At 42.1% G+C, this 25,239-nt stretch overlaps 1 protein-coding gene across 1 annotated transcript; it reads right to left on the bottom strand.

The window, feature by feature from the left end:
- Positions 1–1,712: 1,712 nt before the first annotated feature.
- LOC133378020 (A-kinase anchor protein 6-like) lies at positions 1,713–25,015 on the bottom strand. The gene is made up of 3 exons (XM_061612806.1): positions 24,990–25,015; positions 17,809–18,160; positions 1,713–1,919 (listed from the first exon to the last, which is right to left on the bottom strand). Exons 1-3 carry the CDS (start codon positions 25,013–25,015, stop codon positions 1,713–1,715), a joined length of 585 nt encoding a protein of 194 aa, XP_061468790.1.
- Positions 25,016–25,239: the final 224 nt, after the last annotated feature.

Genomic DNA, 25,239 nt, shown 5'->3' with positions numbered 1-25,239 from the left:
TTTTCTTAAAAAGAAATTATTTACTTAGCGCTCATTCATTTAAATGTGATTGCTGATTACTACCCATGAAATGTCAAAAATCAAACTGTTTAACATTTGCTTGGACCAGGAGAGTAGATTGCATTTAAGAAGAAAAACGCTGCATTGCTAAAATGGCAGTGGCTCATTTTCCTCCTTGGTGTTTTTGTTTGTTTGTTTAAATAGCCGTCAGTGTCATAGTGCTATAATACCAATTTAAGCAATATATCTCTAATATTTGAATATTTTTAAAAAGGTATGTAGCCAGATAAATGTTTTAATGCTAATTAAATTATTATTGATTTTTTCAAAAAAAGTAACAGGGTTATAAAATTATTCAGAGTGCAAAGGAATGTGTGCTGAGCTGTGATAGGTTCCCCTGCCCACTTCAAAACCACACCTCTTAAAAACAGATGGAAGAGTAGCACTAAGGGTATCCACACCCGTGGAGATTGTACTCTTCTTCCATCCTTCTAAAAAGGGGGGGGCTTTCTATGGTAAGAAAAAAAACAGAAGAAACATTGGGACACCATGGGAAGATTACAAACAAATGCATGATTATGTCATCCATAATCTGTGAAGAAGGCATGGTGATTCCACACTAAATATCTAGTGTGGAAGAAATGGCAAACTCAGCAGCAGCAGCAACAAATGCATAGAGAGACATTTCAAAGCAACTTCTGTTGTCTATCCAAAATTCCTATACTGCTTCATTTTCAGCACCTTGGGCCTTTTGCTAAGCCTCACAAAACTGGTTTTAGCCCTCAAATTGAAACTTACTGTGACAAGTTGCCCGTTAACTTCTGTTATCTCCCAATGAATGACAAAGAAATACCAAAGTCTAAAGGAGGAGGCTTCTTGCATGATAAAGCAATGGGGCTCAGACCAGTATTATAAGTGATCACTGACATTCAAAACAAGAACCCTTGGGGGATTTGGGGCAGTGATTATAGATGTCATGCATTATCTGATAACCCACATTATTATATTATATTATTTTTATGTATATAAAGCCAAAAACTACCAAAAAATCAAGATGGTGAACAACGTAAAATCATCAATAAATTACATCAATAAAAACAAAATAGAAATAAATCAGTGAATCAGATTAATAACTCAGCTTGACTGGATCACTCAATTTAAGCCATCTTGTGGTGATGTGATGTGGTGCAATCACCTTGAGAAAAAAATGAAGCACTCTCACTGTTTCCATTGGCTATATTGGCTGGGCTGGTGTCCAAGAACATTTGGAGGGCAACAAGTTAGCCACCTCTAATGTACAATGTTTTTGTAGTCCCAATATAGATTTACAGGATTTTTTGAATTAAGTACACTGCTTTAGGGTGTTTTTTTATTGCTTTCATTTTTGAACAACAAGGGGAACACTGAAAGTTGTTCTGCAATTTATACAGGAATTTTGCTGCATTCTGGCATACACTGGAGCAGTGAGCAAGAAGAAGTATAACTTGACACATTATCTTGTTGTATACTTTCTGTTGTGCTTGGCTGTTTTTCTACTCATCTATTCCCACTGCAGCAAATTATCTTCCATGCATTCAGCCTTCCCACTGTTCTTTCCTCAACATGTGGCACAGGCCCAACAAGAGGAGGGAGGACCTGCTTTATGAAGCATTCCGGTCAGCAGAGATGAAGAGAAAGTCACTGGCATCCAAGGTAATGTACACTAGTAAAGGTCAAATGTGGATGAGAAGCGTAGGCAGGTGAGAACTGACATGAGGAAGTATCAAGAGTCGGGGTGTGCAGACATCAAAGGCATGCTTTAAAGAGCTCCTTATGACAACCATTTCTACACAACTGTAGAACGTGCAGTAGCTCCCTAGAGCATCAGGGCATTTTCTCCATGATATCACAAAACCAAAGTGGCACCCTTTGGGAAGGAACTGAAAAATGGGATGAAAAAACAGAGAAGTGTAATTAAACACACATGCCACACACAAACAAGCCGAACTTTATTTGAACAGGGAAGAAAACAAGAGAGCAGAAACAAAGAAAAGCAGAAAGGGCTGAAAGTATCCTCTCAAAAGCCAAAGACCTTCCATTTCAAGTGTGCAAAGTCTTTATTTGCCATGACAATCTCATGAAGGAGACAGTAGTAAAGCTAGGGCTCCGCAACTTGCCCCCCTCCCCAGTGACCACTCAGAGCAGTGGATGATGATGAGAGCAGCAGGAAAGACCACGGCATCCTTATTTTTAAAAAATCTTTAGGCAGGGGTCAGCCGGATGCCATTATACTTGAATACAGGTGCTCATTTTTATTTTATTTTATTACTTTTACAATTTGTAGTCACAGATTATGGGAGTTGTAGTGCAACAACATATTGAGGTCACTGGGTTTGGGAAGCAGGCAATATAAGAACACACACCCCTTAGAATCTTTCAGGAAGACTTTGCTCCTGAACTAATGACAGCTGGAAGCATTGTCATGATTATTATTATTCTACCGTGCAGTGAAACATGGTCCTTTGTAGCAGAAATGGTGGATCTGTGGTCCTCAGATGTTGTTCCAGCTTCCACCAGCACTACCCTGTAAAGCCAACGGTCAAGGAGTTATAGTTCCGATTCTACAGTTATAGAGGTCCACAGGTACCCCATCCCTGCTTTATAGTTTCATAAGCAAAAAAATAACATAACATAAAATGACATTTCCCAGGCCCAAGGAGTTTCCTTATGTGCATAATTTGAAATTATGCAGAGTGAAAATCAGAACGTGTAAACTGAGTGCATTAAAAAAAGAAGCTCGAACTTTTGGAAAACAGTCCAAAAAAATGATGCAGTAAAAGCGGCTAAAAAGGGCATTATTCTCCACACATTCTAGGAAAGCAGAGGAAAGAAAAAGAATCCCAGTATAGGTGACATTAAGAACTTTGTTTCCTGTATGGTACACATCAGTACATTGTTTGTAATCTCTCACACACAAGTGTCTACATCCTCAAAAAGGATGATCTGCCCACGAATACTTTCCTTATTTATCCCTGCCTTCATCTTAAAAGCTCAGCTGCTAGCTAAGATTTGCAAGCCATTGAGGTATCTAGATTAGTTTGTGGGAGAGAATATATCTCATGCATTTTTGGGTATTCATGAGCGTACTGTGACTTTGAACACCTACTCATGTTAACTAGGGCAACATTAACCACTCCTAGGATAAATAGCAAGCCTTTAATTAAAGAAGACAAAAATGTTGGTTATAGTGCTAAGCTGCATAGAGGAACTGGAAACTGGAAAAAGTCAGCAAAAATAACAATGCAAGCGGGAGGGAGTGTTGGCACATCACAGCTTCACAGTTCCCTTAAAAATGCATTTCCTAATTACAACATAAATGAAATATTTATTAATCTGAGTTTACAAACATATGCTACTGGAAAAAAATGTATTTTCAAGGTGGGAGTATAATCACGTCACTAACAATAGCTCTGGATAGGGGGCTAAAAGCATCAGTACTTGCTAGGATGGGAATCACAGGGATCTCTTTGTTTCTTAAGCTTATTTGATAAGCTTCTCAGGGAACCACAAACTTTAAAACAACATTTAGGAACACATGAAGCTGCCTCAGACAAAGTCAGACCATATGTCCATCTAGCTCAGACGGACATACACGCTTTGACTGGCAGAGACTCTCCAGGGTCTCAGGCAGGAGTCTTTCACATCATATAGTTCCTCATCCTTTCATTTGGAGATGCTGAGGATTGAATATAAAGTGAATCTGCTGGATCAGGCCATTGGCCCATCTAGTCCAGCATCCTGTTTTCACAGTGGCCAACCAGATGCCCATGGAACCTGAGCACAACAGCATCCTCCCCTGCTGCAGTTTCCAGCAATGAGTATTCAGATGCATACTGCCTCTAACTGTGGGCCTCTCTAACTGTGGGAGAATGGCTAGAGGGATGGACCCCGTAGTTGGCAACCCACCACCGGCCACTTTGACATATGGGTTTGAAAGCTGCAGCTGGAGCTGCAAAGGAAAATTGTTCACTGACTTTATTGACAAGACTCGAATGACATGAAAAGGTAGCGCATTCAAGAAGGGCTGTATTTTACCTGCAAAGCAATAATTGGGAGCACGCTTGAGAGTGTGCTTCCAAATCTTCCTTTGCAACTCCTACTTAAATTCACAGACCAGACCCACTGAGCTTCATCTAGGTTGGTATATCACATGCCTTCACACTCTCTGGCCTTAAACACGATCAGACTACAGCCACCTTTTCAGTTATCCTTCAGAGGATACTCCTAATTCATCTTCCTTCAGCCTCAGCTTAAAATTTCAAGCCAAAGCTTGAACTTTCCCATACTTGACAGTGGCAGTTGGCGGCTGCATGTAAGTGGGGCAGTGGAATCTGCTCCAAGTTTTGGTCCCAACTTTCAAGGAGCTATCCAAAGAACTGAAGCAGCTCCTTGAAAGTTCAGACTAAAACCTGGAGCAGATTCCACTGCCCCATTGACATGAAGCCCCCAGCTGCCACTGCCTGATGTCGTACATTATGACAGGCCAGGGAAAGATGGGTGTGGTTAGCTCAAAATGGTCTGGTGGGCCTAATTCAGCCCATGGGCTGGAGGTTCCCCACTCCTGCTCTGCATGCAAAACATGTACGCTATAAGCAAGTTATCTGTATTTAAGCCACTTGAGTTTAGGCTTAAACCACTGACTTCACCATCGGAGTACAGAAAAAACTTCCACTTATCATTTCTGCTACCACTTGTATACATCACCTTTCTAGGGAAGGGGGCAGAGTCCCACAACACTACAACATTTTCACAGATGCTGATGTAGCTCATCACGTTCATGCAGCCTGCATGCAAATTGTACACATTTTCTGTAGCCCTTCAAACCAAGATACAAATTCATTGAGAACTGTGGTACTGAATCAGTCACAAAATATGTAGCTATGCTGATGGGAAACAAAAATGTTTTAGATCATACAGCTGTCCTAAATCGAGATGCATCAGCTGTCCTAGCATGAATTCTGAAAAGCAAATAGTGAATCAGCCTGACACAATGATATTGCCTTTCCTGCTAGTCTGCATTTGCTTGACACAAGACATCACACAAAAGCAGTCTGACAGCACTCTCTGTAGGGAAACTATATCTGCAGCAGTCCAGCTTCTCTTCTTCTTCTCACCCAGCAGAATCAATATGACATAGATATACAACTTCTGACTGACAACTTGGGAGGTGACTGTAGACCGATTGTATTTAAGATCAGAAGGTGCAAAGGCACATGATACACCAAACTTGCTGAATCTGAGTGGGTCTGGTCAGTACTTAGATAGGAGATGTCCTATAAATCCTACTTTGGCTGGAACTAGACAATGTGATCATCTTTCCAGTTTTTTTTTAAAGTAGTAGCAGCTGTGAGGGGGGCCACTGCAGCACATGGGGGCAGGGTTCTGTCCCTTTCCCCATGCTGTTTCTCTGCCAAGCAGGGCCTCCCTGAAGCTATTAACCTCGAGCCCTCCAAAAAAGGTACAGTTTCCTGCATTTTCCACCCAGTGAATCCATGAACTGAGGTGAGATTCAAACCAGAGAGTGCCAGGGTCATGTTCTTAACTACTACAGTTTGCAAGCATCTAGATTCCTACACAGGATGCTATCTGCTTGAAGAGGAGGTGCAATGGCAATGTGTGAAAAAAGCTTGAACCTGCCCCCACATTTCACTGCAACCCCATCCCCCACCTGCCCAATGCATTCAGATTCAGTTACTGTATATAGTGATTAAAAATGCAATATCACCCCCACTTGGCAGGACTCCGTTTCATGTTGCCCAGTCGATAGATTATGTCTTGGACATTCCTTCAGTCTGGAACAGAGTTGCCAGCTAAGCCAATCAGATTTCAGACTTGCCTTCCAGAGGTGATACTAAGACTTCTGCTTTGTGCATGAAACACTTCAAATGGAAGAACTCTGTATTCTACCTCCTACTCTATCACATACCTGTTCGGCAACTCTAGGCAAGTCTCTCAGTTTGTCAAACTATAAAATTATGCATCTGGCTTTCTAGATCAAAGCACCTCATGACAATTAACAACCTTCCACAACAGGCATTTTGTAGGGAATTCTGCAGGGTTTAACAGGGTGCTAAAACAAATCCTCACATTCAGCACAGAGACCATGCATCTGCAGTCTTACCCTCCCCAATCCCCCAAATTAGATATCTGCTCCAAGAGGCTTCCTATCTGTTAGGTGAGAGCAGAAAGCTGGACTCCATTTAGATGTTCCCTTTCCCCGTGCACAACATGTAATAAGCACTGTGAAGATACACTGATCCTATCCCTCACTATTTAAACCTTAGTTATCTATTTTATACATGTCCTCCCAGAAGTTTAATGCAAGGTAAGTGAGCATAGGATTGCAGCCTTGATTGCCTAATTGGTTAGCTATCCAGCATATACTTCAATCTCTTTATATGCAGACATGCACTTACATGGTCAGAAGGATTTGCTGGCACAAGATATAATCAACACAAACATATTTTCAATTAAAGCTCATCAACATTACATTGTAGATTTAAATCTGAAGGAGATTATGTTAATAGGAGCTTCATTCGGGGGGGGGCAGCGCTGAGGTAGATCCTTCATATTTGAGGATCTGTTCAAGTCCAGCCAAAGTATGAAAATGAAAGGATACGGAGATGTTTTCAGGTGAACACAGTAGTCCTAGTGATCAGTGAGGACTCCTATATTTCTAGGATTTCTCCTTTGCTTTGCCTGATCTAAGTTGACTGCAGTCAAAATGGCTCATTAGTAACCATGCCACCTGTAACCGTTCTTTTTTAAGATGGTAATTACACATCACTGGTAATATACAACAGAATTATTAGAATACAACATGGCACGCAAGGGAGCTCTCAAAAGATAAGTACTAAAAATTAAAATCACTTTTGTTTTCTTTTAAAAGAAATATATAATTGGCCAAATTATTGGCAAAGCTCCCTGCAGGGATGCTTATCCTCTTTTAGTTCTTAAAGTTCACAGAGGGATTCTCAGGGTATATATAATAGTTCAGCTATTAAACAGAAATATAATGACTTATACGGGAAAAGGCCAAGTCTTTGATATTGTAAACAGGTACATGCATGCACACACCTGTGTGTGTGTGTGTTGGTATCTCTGCCAGATAGGTAATGTGGTGCCCTCCAGATGTTGTACACTATAACTCACATCATTCCTGACCAATGGCTATGCTGGCTGGGGCAGACAGGAGCTGTAGTCCTAAACATTTGGAGGGCATCATGTTGGCTACCACTATCTCTCTTTCAGAAACAGCAAACCCAGTCTAGACATCAAAGCTGCAAGGCTTCTCAAATTGCTTTCCCTGACCTTACCCCCACCTAATACAGCTTCACATGTCACTCCAAAATTCTTTGAGGAAGGTTTTCCAGAACAGCTTCCAAAGCAATGCAAGGCCCCAGTGTGATCACACAAAAAAGGGTGCACTTAAAGCAGGTTCCTGCATTATGGTCTCTATCAGCCATTATTTCAATAAAATAAAACAGGAATAACATGAAATAAATTCTCAGCCTCCCAGTTTTTAATTTTTGAAATAAATAAATGATAACATTTGCCTAGCATAAATCTTCCCATTAGTCCCTCCAAACACCATGGTAGTTTGTATGTTTGTCTGGATTCCAGCTCTGTGCATAATGGTTAATACAGGAGGTTATTTCCTCATCTCATTCCTGCTGATTCAAATATTGCTCTAGCTGCAAGGTTGCAACTGCTAACTGTGTGGGGCTGGAGCTCCATGAGGTCACACCTGTGGGTCAAAGTGATGTCAGGGTGAACAAGCCTTTAGTTTTGCCACATTTATAGTTATATCTATATATGCATCGCTTGTATATTTTAAAAATGTATTATATGTTGTATTATAATATTCTAAACTTTAGCTATGAAAAAAATCAAGACCATACACTCAGTGTTTACAACTAATGGGATGAGGTTCTGTTTGTTTTACACCTAGAATCAGGGCTAGCCTTAGGGGTAGATGAGCTCAGTGGCCGCCCAGGGCACCAAGGGGATGGGGGCAGTGAGCTGGGCTGAAGGGGCTGCCGAGCTGAGCTCCGGAGTGTGGTTTTTTAAATGTACTGTTGCAGTGAGCTAGGGGGGCAAAAAGCAAGTGTCTGTAACCTTTTTTTAAAAGGTTCTGCAGGTTGTTTGGGTACTAACTACAAAAATGATCTTTCTTCAATTAGCTTTAAAGTATTTTCTTTTTCAATTTCCACTTTGATGTTATTTGTGCCAGGCAAAAATCAGTGGAACACAGCTTTACATTGAGGCAATGTTATTGAGCTCTTAGCACATACTATATGTTAATAAAGCTGTAAGACATCAGATGGAAACACTTTTTATTTATTCTTTCCTTTATTATTTATAAATGTAAAAATAATGGATATTCTAAAATATAAAATCCTTACCAAAACATAGGAACTGCTGCAAAACAAAAATATTAAAAGTAAAACCTGTGATAGCTGAGGAGGGAGAGTTGAAGCTCAGGAAAGAGAGCCTGCAACAGGAGCCATTTTATGTGTGTCCTGAACATAAGAAGGCCTACAACTACATGAAAGTCATCCTTTGAGAGCCACCCACAACACATGACAGAGACTTCACTGGAATACTAGAACTGGAGCAGGAGTGCACTGAAAGCAGAGCAGCAAATAAGAGGTAAGCTTTTCATAGCCATTGCTGGGGGAAAGCCTGGGAGTATCAGGGTCTGTTACATTGCTATGTTTTGCAATCCAGCACAAGCCATATAACTTGTAAAACTGCAAAGCTGCAGGGCTGCTCAGGAGGGGAGGCAACTGGAGCAATTTGCCTCAGGCCCCCACAATACATGGGACCCCCTGCATCAGTTCCTGTCCACATCACTGACCCCTGCCTTGACCTCTGCCACATTGCTCATTAGAACTCTTGATATTTTGTTTAAAGTTTTTATATTTTTTAAAAAATGCTTATTAGTTTTTATATAAAAAAAGAAATTGCCACCCTGGGCTCCTAATGTGAGGAAGGGCGGGATATAAATACATACATACATACATACATACATAAATAAGTGTAAGATGGCACTGAATCTCAACATGTAATTCTGACATAATGGGACATCTCCCAGGCCATGATGAAGTAAATAATTTACACAGTTGTGTATGAAACAGAATAGATGATAATGTGAGGCTTATGCTAGCTGTAAAATGTATCCTTCAGAGGCTGGAAGGGAGGAACCTGTTTATTAGCTAGGCCCTTAGCCCAAATGTAAGGGAGACCTCTAAACCAATCACAAAATCTTTTGTAGCCCCAGTTACAGAGTTTGTTGTAAGGAGAGTAGGAACAGGGAAGACTTGGAGGGATTCGGTGGCACAGCAGGCAGCCTGTTCTTGTCACAAAAAGAACCCCAAGCCCACTGGGGAAAGAGTTCAAGGAGTGAGTGAGTGAGTGAACATGATGTAAGATTTCCAGGCAAGGCGCCACTGGAGAATAATTTTCTGTGGCAGTTATTGCAGGGAAAGGCGTAGGAGTGGTGTGAGGATGGGCCTTAAGGGAGGAATCCTTCCTATATGAGTAGTGGAGAAGGCCAGCAGCAGACCACTATTAGGAGACCTGTGAAACTGAGCCCCAGGAAGCAGAAAAAATTTCTTCCAGAAAGGGTTTGGAATTTGGAGGAGGTACTCAGAAATAGTACAATCCAATCCCTATTCCCTTATCTCCTTGTAAGAAAAAATGAAGCACATCTATAATTCTGCTTGATCCCAATTGCAATTGGGATCAAGCAGGAAGAGCTACAGGGGAGAATTCTCACATGTAGTCCATTCATGCAATAATTTTCACATGTAGTCCCCAGGTTTGTACACAAATGCATGGGTCTTCATAGTGAGCAGCAGCAGGGCCCCCAGCACCACACCTGTACCAGGCCCCATATATCCTCTGGGTGGCCCTGCAAAGCTGACTATGGGAGAGGGGCACCAAATGCACTATTGGTACTATTTATCCTAGGGCCAGGCTTACCTAGAATCCAATCAATAGATCATCTCATACAGCATATCTGCACATGCTGTCGGTAAATACATCTTCAGCTTCATGGTAGCACTGATCCTGTCTGGATAGGGAGGGCTACTGGCATTCGGTAACCCCATTCCCTAAACAGGTATTCATGATTTTTGTAAATAGAGGTTTTCTACAATCAAGGAGTATATAAATTTTTGTTAAATAAATAAAATAAAAAATAAGAACTTAAGAAAAGTTCTGCTGGATCAGGCCAAAGGCCCATCAAATCCAGCATCCTGTTCTCACAACTAGTGGCCAACAAGATGCCTATGGGAAGCCCACAAGCACAACTCAAGTGCAACTGCATTCTTTCCAGTTATGATGCCAAGCAACTGGGGTTCAGTGGCATATTGCCTTCAACACTGGAGATAGAACATACCCTTATCCTCCAAGAATTTGTCTAATTCTCTTTTGAAGCCAAGTTGGTGACCGTCACTGCATCTTGTGGGAGCAAATTCCATATTTTAACTATGTGCTGTGTGTGAAGAAGTACTATCTTTTGTCTGTCCTGAATCTTCCAACATTCTGCTTCATGGGATGTTTTCAAGTTTTAGTATTCTGAGAGAGGGAAAGGACAATGTCAGAAACCTTTTTCTCATGGTCTTCCAACTGGGCACAAAGAATGTATGACAGGAAAGCAGGATCATGCCTACTGTACCTGACCTGGACCTCCAGACATTGACCGTGTCTGTGTGAACAGAGCCTGCACACATACAGGTATGTGTAGGTACATATACTGTGGGTAATAACTTTGCCAATAGGAATTAGGGTAGTAACATCTGGGTCAGGGCTGGTTCTAAAAGGTGACCAGGTGGGGCAATGGCTGAGGGCCCTGGGGCTACAGGGGCCCCTGGGAGCCCCTGTGCTCCCCTTCTGTAATCCACAGCAGGATTGCTGCCGTGGATAGCAAGGCAGGAGCTTCAGAGCCGCCCGCCATTCCCCCGCTTCACCTACCTTTCTCTCTGCTGTTTTTTGCTGCTGTGTGCACTGCACGCGCAGGTTTGCCATCAATCAAGATGGCAGCCGAGGTTTCCCTAAGGGGCTGTGTGTGTGCCATCAATCAAGATGGCGGCAGAGGCTTCAGCCCCTTAGGGAAACCACGGCCACCATCTTGATTGATGGCAAACCTGTGCATGCAGTGCACACAGCCAGAAAAACAGCACAGAGAAACGTAAGTAGAGGGGGGGAATGGGGGACGGCTTGGGATCTCCCGCTGTGCGATCTGCGGTACCAATCCTGCTGCGAATCGCAGAAGGGGAGTGCCAGGGCCCAGGGCAGGCTGGTCCTCAAGGGCATGCCTGGGGCCAGCCCTGATCTGGCTAGTTGTATCCACTAACATCCAACAGATAGGGACAGAAAGATCTGTTAATTTTGGTTCTCTCAGTTTCTCGTTTTTTTCGATCTGAAATCCAGTTCTCTGCATTTCTGCAGCAATTTGCTATTTTTTCTTCGTGGAAATTCTTGTGCATTTCTCCTAATAAACATTTTTTTATATGCAGTTTTGACTGATGTACACATTTTTGCAAGCAATTTTTCCTAATACAATGCATTTCTGTATGTTATTTTCAGTCATATATTCATTTTTATGCACACTTTCCCCTAATATATGCATTTCTGGAAATACTGTTTGGTTGGAGAACTGCATTGCAAAATTCAGACAAATGAGAATACTTTGAAGGATATCGGTGTTTCAGTTCTCATATTGTTTCAAAAAGTGCAAATTTGATAGATTCGGCTTTAAATGTGAACTGAATCAAATCTCTCTCTCATCCCTACCACTATCCTAAACAAAGTCAAATCATTCCATTAAAATCAACAAGCCTGCTCAAATCTGCAAATCTGTAGTTTATACTCTTCAATTGGAATGAGAATAAATCCCCAGTGGACCCCAAGTATTGTTACATAATTAAAAAGCAGCTGGTATAACTGGACACTAGGCAACCTCTCACTACCTCTTTTTTTTTAAGAAAAGAAGTTGAGCTGGAAAATGGTCCTCTATTTACACTTGCATTACTCTGCTGATTATGCTGCTTATATTGGCTTTTTATATCCGTTTCCCACTCTGCACATTTAAAAGCCCTTTGTATGTAGGTCCGTAGCACAACTTCTTTTCGTTGATGTTTTATTCATTGTTCATGGAAAAAGCATGATTTATTTATTAAATAAACTAGTCTGAATGGGGAGGTAGAAAATGTTCTATTTAATTATGTAAACAAATGGAAAAACCATACTTCACTATTGGTCAGAAAGCAGAGCCACATGTAAGCTGAGGTTTACATATATGTTTTTCTCTTAGATTCTCAAAAGAAACTCATGCATATCATGGAACGCTGGTAAAACAGAAGTGGCAGACTTCCTTTGCACATTTGTAAGGTGCATACAGTGAATACCAGCCATCTGCCCTCAGGCTGTTTTCTGTGTGAAACATTTCCTCACATAGAAGTACTTGTTCTGAGGCCAGGAAAACCATTTCTATAATTATCCTCAATTACCACATCCATTATCTATTCCTGTAACAAAGTGTATAGCGTAGTCAAGTCAGTTTTCTAAGCTTCTTTATGGCTGCACTCGTTCATTTATTGTGCCAAGCAGCTGAACAGGGCCAGACCTACCATTAGGCAAAGTGAAGCAACCACTTCAAGTGGCAAATGCTGGGGACAACTGCAGCCTTCCCTTGCTCTTCCCATCATTCTCATCTATGACACACAGCTGCTCCTGGCCCTCTGGTTGGCTGCCCCAGGTGTGGTGGAAGATGCCATCCCATCACAAGTACTGTATTGAAGTAAGACTCAACTGCCTATCCAGTTGGCATCTGTACATAGAATATGGACAGGGCACCATTTTATCCTTTGTCTTGGGCAGACAATATTAAAGACTCCAAGAGTATATTGATGCTGTAAGTACTTTCAGTTGTCCAACTATCAATCAGTAAAAGATTGAGGAAGATGGATTAGAAAGTGTTTCTATAATATGAGCAGTTGGCTATTCTTGTTCAGAGAACATAAACACCCTTAATTAAATAAATCAAATAAATATATGTACAAGCAGAGGTGCCAATTCCAGCAGGAGGTGAACACAAGTTACATGGAGGACTTGAGAGTATCCACAAGAAGGGCAATACTGAAGGAGCATCAGCTGCAAACTACGGTGTGGAAATTTCACATATGGGTGGGGCAAGGATGCAGAGCTGCCCTCCTGAGACCAGCATGCCTGCTGCTTACTTGGACAAGGCTGAAGCAGAGGAAGACAGGGCAGCAGCATAGTCGGGGCCGTGCAGGTCCACCAGCAGAGGTGCTGTATTTGTCCTGCTGGTACACCTGCATGTCCCTGACCTCGTCACCACCCTACCCTGACCCAGTCCAGGAAAGCAGCACCATACTGGTGCTAGGAGGGTGGCTCCACCCGCCCCACTACATGTGCTTCTACTGCTAAGGTCTGGACTATACATGCAGCAGTGTGAGATGGTAGCACCCTAAAATGGTAGCTTGGACTGTACCAGTTCAGACTACCGCTTTGCTCCCTGCAAATACAAAATTAGCCCAGGAGGAAGACATTTTCTAGCTCAGACCACACCATTCTCAGCACATTTTCACTTGCAATGAGACCCATGGAGACCATTCAAATTGTGATCCCTTCCCTGCTGTTCAAGAATCTATCAGAGGAGTGGGCAACCAGCAGTGCTGGAGCTATATGTGGCTCTTGTTTAGCTTCAGGTGACCTTGTGGCAAGGAGGAGAAAATGAGAGAAAAGGAAGTGTTGGGGGGGGGAAAGGGTGGCTCCACCTATCTTTGTGCTGTGGCCCCACCTAACACAAGTTGTCGATAACAGCACCAGGTGTGGAAACTTGAGCTGGCATCACTAATGTAGAAAGAGGTCTGAAGGGAGTTGTTATCAGGACTGGCACCAGCCTGCAGTGGGCCCTTGGCGGTGGCCTGACTGCATCACAGATTAGCACACTGCACTCGCATGCCTGCCATCACCAAAGATAGAGAGGATGCGTGTTGACACCCCCACTGCCATTTCAGGTGATGACAAGCATATATGTGCTGATGCGGTGCCATGGCGCTGCAGGAAGCTGCACGAGCAGCTCACGCCAGTGGTAGGGAGGTGCCTGGGATAGTGGCTGCCGCTCTGCAATCTGCATCAGCAACGGATCGCAGGGCGCACACTTTGCAACCTAACGCTAGCACAGACCGCAGAGCAAGAGCTACACCTGCTCAGTCCCAGCAGGAGGGCCCCCTCTCAGTGCCAGGGAAACTCAGCCAGTGCCCAACCTTCCAGACATTGAGATTCCTGATAATACGAGTCCTGTATTTTTAAAAGGGCTTGTTTCATTCCACATTTTAACTGTGGATGTTGTTTTGATGGAATTGTTTTATTGTTTTTTTTTTAAATTATGTTTGTTTATATTTTTCGTAAGTGGTTTTATAGTTGTAAAATGCTTACAAGCCACTTTGGCAACACTTCAGACCAGTCTACACATCCTTCAGCTCTCAAAATCAGAGGTTAATGATTGCGCATATCAGCATGACTATATGAGCCCAAGAATACTCATGGGCCCTATTGCGGTGTGCTCTTAGCCTCAAAGGTCTCTTAATTAAAACAATGAGGATTTTATATTATTTTCAAGTTCTTATGATTTCTGTATGGTCATCACTTGATGGCTTTTTTAAAGAAAAAACTGTCAGGTTTTTAACAGAAATGTCATTCTTTTCTTGGCTTTTTGTGAAACTAATCCTTGCGTGTGATCAACAAGTAATCCACTGCAAAGCTCTCATCCTTAGAACAGCAAACATGTAGTACTTCCCTGTAAAGGCACTGTTTGATTTGACCGTTATACTTCTAGCCCTCCATAGAACTTAGAACTTAGAGTGACGTAAATAGCATCCCCAAGCAATCTTCCATCCAGGTGCTGGCAAGGCTTGTGCTGCTTAGGATCAGAAATGTTGTGTGCCTCCATGACTCGGCTGTAGGCTTGAGAAATCATTCTGTTAATCTTTGGTTTACAGAAAAGCAACGAGTGCTATAACTGTGACACACTAGGTAGCATTCATAAAAGATATTCATAAAATAAAGTAGGACTATTTCACAATAAACACAAGCAGCTTCAGTACTGAACGAAGACGAGGGAAAACAGAAAAGTAGCAGGCTGGTTATATTCTATAGGGAGCCCAAGCTTTTTTATTTTTGCAAACCAAAGGATGATGACATAGTGGGGTTTACATCAGGTGCCAATGATGCCATCCTTTAGTCTTGCACATTTCTCTTTGGGGTGGCTGACCAGCAAAAGTCCAAATGGAGACCAGCAATGTAATTTATGCATTAAAAATTTTCTTCACCTTTCAGTCTACATTTTCCCAAGGCAGAATGTGTTCCCCCATGCAAATACTGTCTTATTAGGTGCTTTGTTCTTCTGTTTATGCCTAAGAGCACCACTTTCATGAAACATTAATCATTTCAGCTCTGGGGCATCTGCCATTATGTTCTGATGTTTTATTTATCTATTTAAAACATTTTAGATCACCATTCCTCATATTGGATTTTATAGCAGCATGCAGCATAAAACAAATAGAAAAACCACAAACTGCAGACAAAACTTGAAAGCAGGCTAAGAGCAAAGTCCCTGTACATGTCTACTCAGAAGTAAGTCCCATTGAGTTCAGTGGGGCTTATTCCCAGGTAGGTGCATATAGATTTACAGCCTAAAACTTGCACAGTTGAATCAGTAAAATCTATTACAATATCTGAGAGCCCAAATGATAGCAGTGCTGGTCCTAGGCACAACTTGTTTTGTGGAAAGCATTCTGTATAATCTCTCATTTGAGGTTAAATAGGATATCTGATAAAGAAAGCACCTGGAGAAACAGGCAGGTTGATGTGGGAGCAGGCACTCCTTGAGATCTTTGGGTCTCCAGCCACCTAGGGGATGGGGTGGGAAACATCTGGCCCTCAGCCTAACTGCAAAAGCCCTCTGCGAGCAATCAGTGCAGGTTGCTGGCAAAAGTGATCTGTTTCTGCCAGCATCCTGCTGGACAGAGAGGAAGTGGAACTCAGAGAGAGAGAGAGAGAGAGAGAGAGAGAGAGAGAGAGAGAGAGAGAGAGAGAGAGAGGGAGGGAGGGAGGGAGGGAGGGCCCATCTCATTTTTATCTTTCCCACACATTGCTGGCATATGGTCCCTGACAAATTACTCCAAGAGAATATGGCCCTCGACAGAAAAAAAGGTAGCTCACCCCCGATTTAAGGCTTTAAATGGAAGAAGCAGCTACTTGAATTGGGCCCAGAAGCAAACAGGAAGCCAAAAGAGCTCTTTTAAAAGTAAGGTGATATGGATGAACCAGACTGAACCAGTCCAAAGTTTTGCAGCCAATGACAAGTAACATACTGAACCCATGGTATACAGGAATACCTCGCATTAACGTACTCAATGGGACCAGAGCGAGTACGTAAACCGAAAATGTCCTTAAAGTGAAGCACTATCTTTTAAAACTTTTTTTTACCTCTCCTTCATGCGGAGCCTCAAAGCCCCGCGCTAAAGCCTCTGCTGCTGTGCTGCCGCACCTCTCAGCTGATCGCGATTGTGCCTCCCAGCTGATTTGCGGTGGCGCGATCGCGTCTATTTCCACCCCCACGCACTGTTAAGTGTCCGTAAGTGTGAAACAAGCGTATGTAAACAGGGGCATGGTGGAGTATGGAGTATGCCCGTAAAAGTGAGTGTACGTTAAGTGAAGGTCCGTAAAGCGGGGTATTCCTGTATTTGAGTTATTTAGTATTGTGGAATATTCTTGTTGCTAAAAACAAAGGATGGGTTCTCCAGAGACCAGGGATGTTGTGAGCACTGGAATCAGGTGTCCTGAAAAGCATCGCCTTTTCAAATGTTTGCATGCAGATGTGAGACAAGCAAGGCTCTCCTTGCAATATGCTGCAATCAAGGCAATCAGGACCCTGCTCACCTCAAATATGCAGGCCCCTGTAGCTGCTTCCACTGCTTCAAGGGCTCAGTTACTTACCTTTGGGAGGGAAAGGTGACAGGAGAAGGGGAGGTTTCTGGAGGCCCATCATTCCATGCCACTCAAGAAAAGTCACTCAGACAGGGGATGGGGGCAATGGGTGCTTTAAGTGCTTGCGTTTTTGTGAGTGTTTGACTCATGTGCTTGCAAAAGCTTGACCCTTTGGAGGCTGAATTTTTGGATGCTCATTGAACTCTTCCAGAGACCACTAGTGACTAGGGATGGGCAAATGTTGTCAATTTTAGTTTCTCTCAGTTTCTCATTTTTCAGTCTTAAACACAATTTTCCACATTTCAACATCAGTCTGCATTTTTTTTAAAAAATCTTCATGATTAGCATTTTACCGAGCATTTCTTCTAATATACACATTTTGTATGCAATTTTCACTAATATACACATTTGTATAAGTATATTTCCCCTGTTTATATTTTCCCTAATATAATGCATTTTTCTATGTTAGTTTCTCTAATAAAATCAATTTCTATACACACTTTACCCTAGTATATGCATTTTTGCACACATTACTTGGCTAGAGAACCGCTCTGCAATATTTGGAGAATTGCAAGTTTTGAAGGATAACTGCATGTTCGCGTTTCATTTTGGAAAGTGTGAAATAGGTAAATTCACCTTTAAGTGTGAATCAAATTTCTCCTCCACCCCTACCAGTGACCCACAGTGGGGCCCTCTCCTTCTAAAGATGAAACGCAATAGGTAGATAGAAACACATCAGCTTACTTTCAGCTGCACCAAATGCACATCCACATGTTTGCTGTCTGAGTCCTGCTGCACTGAGTAAGTCAGATCCCTGACCCGTTCGGATGTCATCCGAAGCCATGTCTCAATTTCAGGCAAGTGGAGAACGATTTTCCAGTCAGCTCCTGTGTGAAGAGGGGGGGGCTTTTCATATTGCTGCCCGGAATCATGATCTTTCATGGCCTCTTCTCCACCATCTTGCTCAGTGGTGGGAGTCATGTTGATGACCATGGGGGATGCATCAGTAGCTTCAGAATCCAGTTCCTGATGTCTGATAGGGGAAAGTGCTACTTCCATGGCTAATGTCGGGAGCTCTAGACCATAATTCTTTCTGCTGTGCAAACAAAAGAGAAGGCAATTGTTTTAAGAACAAGAGCTTGGATTGTAAGTGTCCTGCCCACCTCACCTACATGAGCATGAAAAGCAGTCTGTTGGGTGCTCTAAACCGAAAAACAATTAAAATTCTGCAGAAACATAATTCAAATCCCACTCCAAGAATACTCACAATCTGTATGAACCTTGCAAATTAAGCAGATTTGCATTATATCTTTTGCTTCACATTGTTTGGTGGGGTAAGAATCTATGGAGGACAATAAAGCTATGCCCCTATCCACTAAAAGTTCTCATTAGCACCCCACCCTCCAATTTCCATCCATTGTTTATGTATTGTGAAGCACATCTTCATTGCCTTAAGAAATATAAATTTGCAAGGGAGGTGTGGAGTTAATGAAAGCCAAGTTTTTAATTAAAACTTAAGCATAACCTGGAGAGCAAGAACATACCAGGGTGGCTTGGGATAATAAAAGCCAAGAGATTAAAGACCCCAAGAGTATAATGATGCTATAATTGCAGTTATTGTAAGATTCTTGAGGAACCATTCCCCACAGGACCAGATGAAGACTTTTCGCTCCCTGAGGCAAAGGGTAAGATGACGTCTTCCTCCCCCAACATTTAATGTACCAAAGTCAGCAGGACTGGGAGTTGATTCTTACTTCAACACTGGCAATGGGACATATCCTTCACTGCACTTGAGGGCAACATGCTAGTTTAGGAGGTACAGGGCAGGCTACATGACAAATACAGTCTTGCCTTCCAACACCTTGTCACCACAGCCTCCCCCACCATCCTCTGCTGCCTGAGGCAGCTGTCTCATTCTATCTAATGGTAGGGCCAGCCCAAAGGCCTTTCCAGGACAGCTTCCTGTTTTATACAGTGAGCAACCAGATGCGTATGCTTTGGATGCAGAAGCCCATGGTTCAGTCTGTGTCATCTCCAGTTAAAAGCATCAGGCAGCAGGTGATGGGAAAGGCCCCTCCTTTAAAGCCTGGAGAGCCACTGCCAATCAGAGTTGACAATGCAGGATTAGACAGACCAATATTTTATTCTGATACAAGGCAGCTTCCTCTCTTCAGCCATCCTGCCAATTGCAGTAATGGCTTTAAATATAACACTTTGGTTCATTTGAAAATTGTATCTTTCTAATTAATAGCAAACTGAAATATGCTGGTATTCAGTAGCCTTTAAATTGGCAGTAGATCCTAAATAAGTGCATTTACTCTGAATGTTTTCTTACTAGACACAATTCACAGCAAAAAATAATTCAGAAGGGCAAATCAATTCTTCTCAAAACTATTTTGTTGCATTGTTGTAATGCTTTTAGGAATTTTAGATGAAAATCCCAACATAATGGTGATCTGCTCTCCAAATGCAAGCAACTTGAGTACAAAAAAAAAATCCACCTGAAAAAATAGGATCATCTGGTAAATCAAGCAAAGGGGAGGGAAGTAAGGTGAATATGAGACCAGACCAAGACATTTGTACTAATCTCTATTATCACCATATGCTATATTATCATCATATGAAAATCCACATTTTGTATAATGAAAGGAAATTCAACGTTACCCAAAAGCTCCAAATTAAGTTGTTATGTGTTAAAACAAAGCAGATGTTTAAGTAGCTTTTCTGTATATGATACAGAACGAAGAACCAAATGACCATAAGTGATCAGTTCATTTTGCTGGCCAAAACCACTTTTATTACTTTTGTAAGTCATCTTGATCTAGATGAAGAACATAGGAAGCTGCATTATACTGAGTCAGACCATTGTTCTATCTAGCTCAGTATTGTCCACACTGACTGTCAGCAGTACTCCAGGATTTCAGGCAGGGACCTTCCCAGCCCTACCTTGAGACGTTGGGTATTGAACCTGGTACTATGGCCCCATACTCATTTATATCAAGTGTGGTACAGTGGTAAGAGTGTTGGACTAGGACCTAGACACCAGGGTTCAAATCCCCACTCAGCCATGAAGCTCAAAGGGTGACCTTAGGCCAGTTACTGCCTCTCAGCCTAACCTATCTGACTGGATTAGGGTTGCCAGGTTCAATCCCTGAGACTGATGCTGTATCTTTAGGAGAAAAGAAAGTCAGCCACGTGCAGGTGTTCTTGCAACCCTGTAATGGGAAAAACCACAAGCGGAATTCTCCCTTCTGCCTGCACAACTTTTAAAGATACAAAAGACCTCTTGGAGGTTGGGCCTGGCAACCAAGAGGTCTTTTGTATCTTTAAAAATTGTGCAGGGGGGAAGGAGAATTCCACCTTGTGGTTTTTCCTATTACAGGGTTGCAAGAACACATGCACGTGGCTGACTGTCTCGTCTCCTAAAGATACAGCATCAGTCTCAGTGATTGAACCTGGCGACCCTAGACTGGATTGTTGCAGGGATTAAATGAGGAGGGGGAGAACTGCGTATGCCACTTTGAGCTCCTTGGAAGACAGGTGGGATATAAATGCAGTAAACAAATACCCAACTACAGCTAGGGTTGCCAGGTGTCTGGTTTTTGCCTGGAGACTGGATTTTGGGGGTCCTCTCCAGGTGAGTCAGCTTAATCTCCAGCTTTCATTTAAAAAAATTAAGTTTCTAGGTGGTCTGGTTCCCGAGATCAGGGTTGCCAGGTTCATGGCCTGAGACTGATCCTGTACCTTTAGGAGAAGAGAGAGTCAGTCAAGTGCAGGTGTTCTTGCAACTATGTAATGGGAAAAACCACAAGGTGAAATTCTACCTTTCCCCTGCACAACTTTTAAAGATACAGAATACCTATTGTTTTCCTGGCCCGGCCTCCAAGATATCTTCTGTACCTTTAAAAGTTGTGCAGGTAGAAGGGAGAATTCCACCTTGTGGTTTTTCCCATTACACAGCTGCAAGAACACCTACACTTGGCTGACTCTCTTCTCCTAAAGATACAGGATCAGTCTCAGGCCATGAACCTGGCAACCCTACTGGAGAAACACACCAAAATGTCAGCCCCCCCCCCAATTTCCATGAAATGATCTCAGCTGGCTGCGCTAACCCCTCCCTTTCAGGTTTGTAGCCAATAAGTGAAGTCAGGGTTGTGATTGACAAGGGATTTCTGGGCCTCCAGGCAGTACCTAGACTAGGGTTGCCAGATTCATGGCCTGAGACTGATCCTGTAACCAAGATCAGTCTCAGGCCATGAACCTGGCAACCCTAACCTAGACTGCACTGCAAAAGTAGAAAACTGTTTTCTCCTGTTTATCTGAAAATCTCATAAATTGAGTACGTATATAGCTTTCAGCAGTACCAAAAATCTTTTTTTCTCTTGTGTTTAGGAGTCACTGAAGATGGCAGTGTTTTGAAAACCTTCCCAATATGAAGTTTTCATCCAATCGTTGCTTTTCTGGGAGTAAAGGTGCAATGCTAATCCCACATACCTGGAGTAAACCTCACTGAATTCAACAGGATTTACTTTTGAGTAGACATGGTTAGGATTGTGCTGTAAATTAATGGGACTTTTGAGTGAACATAGCAATGGATTGTGCTTGTGTTGTAAATCTTTCTCTCCCTCTCCAATCCTATTTTTAAAGCAATTAGGCAAGGCTTACATAGATATCACTGCTTTTATTATGTAGGAAACTAATACTGTTTTTTTTTAAAAAAATGTTCTGCAATGACCAACTCATTTTGACAATAAACTATTATATGGGGTCTATGTATTTTTACATCTCCAGTATGTGTGTGTATATGGAGTCTTCCCGACACCCTTGTGAGGTACCATTTAAAATCCAATAAAAATAAAAAGTATAAACTGTTGCAAAACTCCTTAAAGTGGCATGGTTCTGAATTTTGGGTTGGGTGAGTGTTCCTTACCACTTGAGGATGCAGTTCTGTGCACGCTTCCCTGTTTGAGTAAGCCCCACTGAATACATTGGGACTTGCTTCTGAGTAAACAAACATAGGTTTGTACTACAAATATCTTTACAGGTTGTGTAAATAATAGACATCTTTCACAGTCATACTTATATAAATATTTCTTCATACTATGTCCCAATAAATATTTGATTTCACACTATGGTTGTACATTATTGCTTCCTCTACATTTTAAGCCTGCCCTTCTTCCTTTGGTGGTCATGGTTCCTCTCTGTTGTTTTCATCCTGAGGGGCAGATTAGGCTGAGAGATGGTGAGGAGCCCATGGTCACCCAGTAAACTTTATAGCTCATTTCCATTTTAAAAAGTTAATTAAAACAATTAACATTAAATAAACGTATCCACACAATGCATTTAAAGCACATCCAACTCGCATTTAAAGCACATGACTTCCCATAAAGAATCCTGGAAAGTGTAGTTTACCCCTCACAGTTATTGTTTCCACCACCCTTAACAAACTACAGTTTCCATGATTCTGTGGTGGGATTCATGTGTTTCAAATGTGTGTTTAATGTGCTTTAAATGAATGGTGTGGATCTGCCCTAGGTATGATGTGCATTCATTAGTGAATTGAAAAGAATAATTTTAAAATATACTTTTTTAAACAGGGAAGGGCTGTAGCTCAGTGGTAGGGCATATGCTTTGCATGCAAAGGTCCAAAACTCAATTTCTGGAAAAGATTACTGCCTGGAATCCTGGAGAGCCAATGCTAGTGCATGTCATCAATACTGAGTTAGATGGTATCAAATGGCCTGAGTCGGTATAAGCAGAGCTTGGAAAAGTTACTTTTTTGAACTACAACTCCCATGAGCCCCAGCCAGCATGGCCACTGGATTGGGCTGATGGGAGTTGTAGTTCAAAAAAATAACTTTTCCAAGCTCTGGGTATAAGGCAGATTCCTTTGTTCCTAAAAGTGGAAAGAGACTGAAGGGCCACAGTGACTCCAACATTTATTTATGTTGTTTATTTATAACATTTATATACCGCTTTATTGTAAAAAAATCTCAAAGTGGTTTACAGAAGAATTTAAACAATAAAATTATTGACAAAAACAGTAAAGACAGGTATTTAAAACATTCAAAATAATAAAACCAACAATGAGTTAAAAACAGATAAAAACACAATAGCTTCTACATGCCTGGGTAGGCTTGCCTAATTTAGCAGGTGCTGAAAGGATTATAATGAAGGTGTCTGCCTAATGTCAATAGGCAGGGAGTTCCAAAGCGGCCACACTAAAGGACTGATTTCTTACAAGAGCAGAACAAGTACTAAGTGGCACCCGTAGCATGGAAAGCACACTTTGAACTTGGTCTGGTAGCAAATTGGCAACCAGTGCAGATTTCAGAGTAGAGGTATTATGTGCTGATAGGGTCTAACTCTTGTCAGCAATTGTGCCACAGCATTCTGCACTAACTGCAGCCCTTGGGTCAGGTTGTGCTGCATGGTGATTTCTGTGACCTTGGCTGCCTGGCTGCCAGGATTATTTTAGTTTTGGTGTTTGATTAGGCATCCTGACTGGTTGTGGGATGCTGATTTTTTTTTTTGCCTTACTCACAGCAGTTTTGTTGTTGGTGGTATGGTATTGCATTTAGGAAATAATTGTCTTTTATTTTTATTTTTCTATTTTTTGCATTTCATTTACCTCTGACCTCACTCCCTTACATCCATAGAAGCAACAACAGTGGTTCCATGCATTCAGTTCAACCCCCTTAAACCCACTGATGATGCACCTTGTTGGTTGCATGACGGTTTGTTTCTTGCCCAATAGTGGCGAAAGAGAATTCACATACTGGGAAGTGTGGTTGCGATCGTAGTTCCCAAGCTGCTGTCTGTGAAGGTAGATCAAACCATGTGTGTTTTCTCTCTGTCAACTATTACTCACAGGAATTGGGTTGGCTGTCAAAGTGAGTTTATTGCAGACCACAAGGCAGACAGAAAAGGGTAGAGAATCTTTTTTTACTCTTATTCGTTTCTCAGACCTCTTTTGGAAGTGAAGGGTCAAATCTGTAAAGAAGTTTGAAGTAGCCATGTTGAAAGGTACTGGCAGGGCATTCCAGGCAGGGGGTTGCCAAACTTGCTTGGATATGAATATGGATATCTTTGCAAAGTATCTCTAATCAAGTTTTACCAACAGCACAATCCAAACTATATCTACTCAGAAGTAAGTCCTATTGAGTTCTATGGGGCTTAGTAAATGAGTTTAGAATTGCAGCCTTCAGGGGCATCCATCTTTGCTCCTGAGTGCTCATCTCTAACATCTCTACAACACTAGGCTCCTTTCTTCCTACAATGGCCTTCTGGTGACTGGCCTGGCCTGAGAGCTCTTAAATCTTTCTTGCCAGTATCAAGTAGGCTAGATTAAATGTTCCCTACCCAGGGTCTATCTTTTAGCTAAGATTTTTATCTTAATTTCCAATCAGAGAAATGTTTTTGTTTGAATGCTCCAAGTAACTGCGGTTGATGCTTAATGTATTATGCTTAATGACATCACTAGGGCCCACCCCGTGACATCACTACAGCCCATCCCCATGTAATCACTATGACGTGCCCCCGTGACATCACGAGGGCCTGCCCCTGAAATCTCAGGCTTTGGGATGCTTCTGACCTGGTAACTCTAGTTTAGAGCAGAGCCAAAATTTCTCAGAAGACATTTCTCTAGAAAGCAATTCTGATATTTTTTCTTTTTCTCAATTCCACCCTCCACTCTCCAGAAAAGCCCACTTTGCTGAATTTTCTCTGAATACTCTGCACAATTTGTTTTTTGTACTGGTCGCCATTTCCTTCCCCTGGAGGATAGAAAATGGTTGCAAGTCTGTCAACACAGTTGCTGTTGTTGTTGCAGCTGCTGACATCCTCTGGTGGCTGCAAAAAAGAAGAAAACTTTAGGGGGAAGTGGGGAGGACTGTGCTACTGCCACTGTTAAAGGTAATCCTCACCTCCGAGAAACCTTTGGAGAATTCATCTTCCCCTTGGGGAAATTCAGTGAAATGGATCATAATTTCTCTGCCCAAGGAAAGGGTGGGGAATTTTATCAGGCCCCTCCCCAGCCTCCATTCAAAGAGAGTAGTGCAATATTCAGGCCACACATCACTGACTGGGATTGAGAGTGGAATGCCCTGCTGTGGTGAACCTTACTGCTGTTTGATCCTTTAAAAATAATAATAAATGGAGTGGAGAAGAGGAGCA

The sequence above is a fragment of the Rhineura floridana genome, chromosome 2, assembly GCF_030035675.1.
Source record: "Rhineura floridana isolate rRhiFlo1 chromosome 2, rRhiFlo1.hap2, whole genome shotgun sequence".
Taxonomy (NCBI): Eukaryota; Metazoa; Chordata; class Lepidosauria; order Squamata; family Rhineuridae; genus Rhineura; species Rhineura floridana.
Note: the sequence above shows the minus strand (reverse complement) of the source record. Positions and strands in the feature narration are given on the sequence as shown.

Excerpts from the sequence above, each read along its gene's own strand:
- LOC133378020 (XM_061612806.1), bottom strand. The coding sequence starts at position 25,015 with ATGAATTCTCCAAAGGTTTCTCGGAG. Across the intron at positions 18,161-24,989 it reads TCTCCAAAGGTTTCTCGGAG|CAGAAAGAATTATGGTCTAG; the intron begins GTGAGGATTACC and ends TTGTTTGCACAG. Across the intron at positions 1,920-17,808 it reads TGCATTTGGTGCAGCTGAAA|TTCCTTCCCAAAGGGTGCCA; the intron begins GTAAGCTGATGT and ends CCCATTTTTCAG.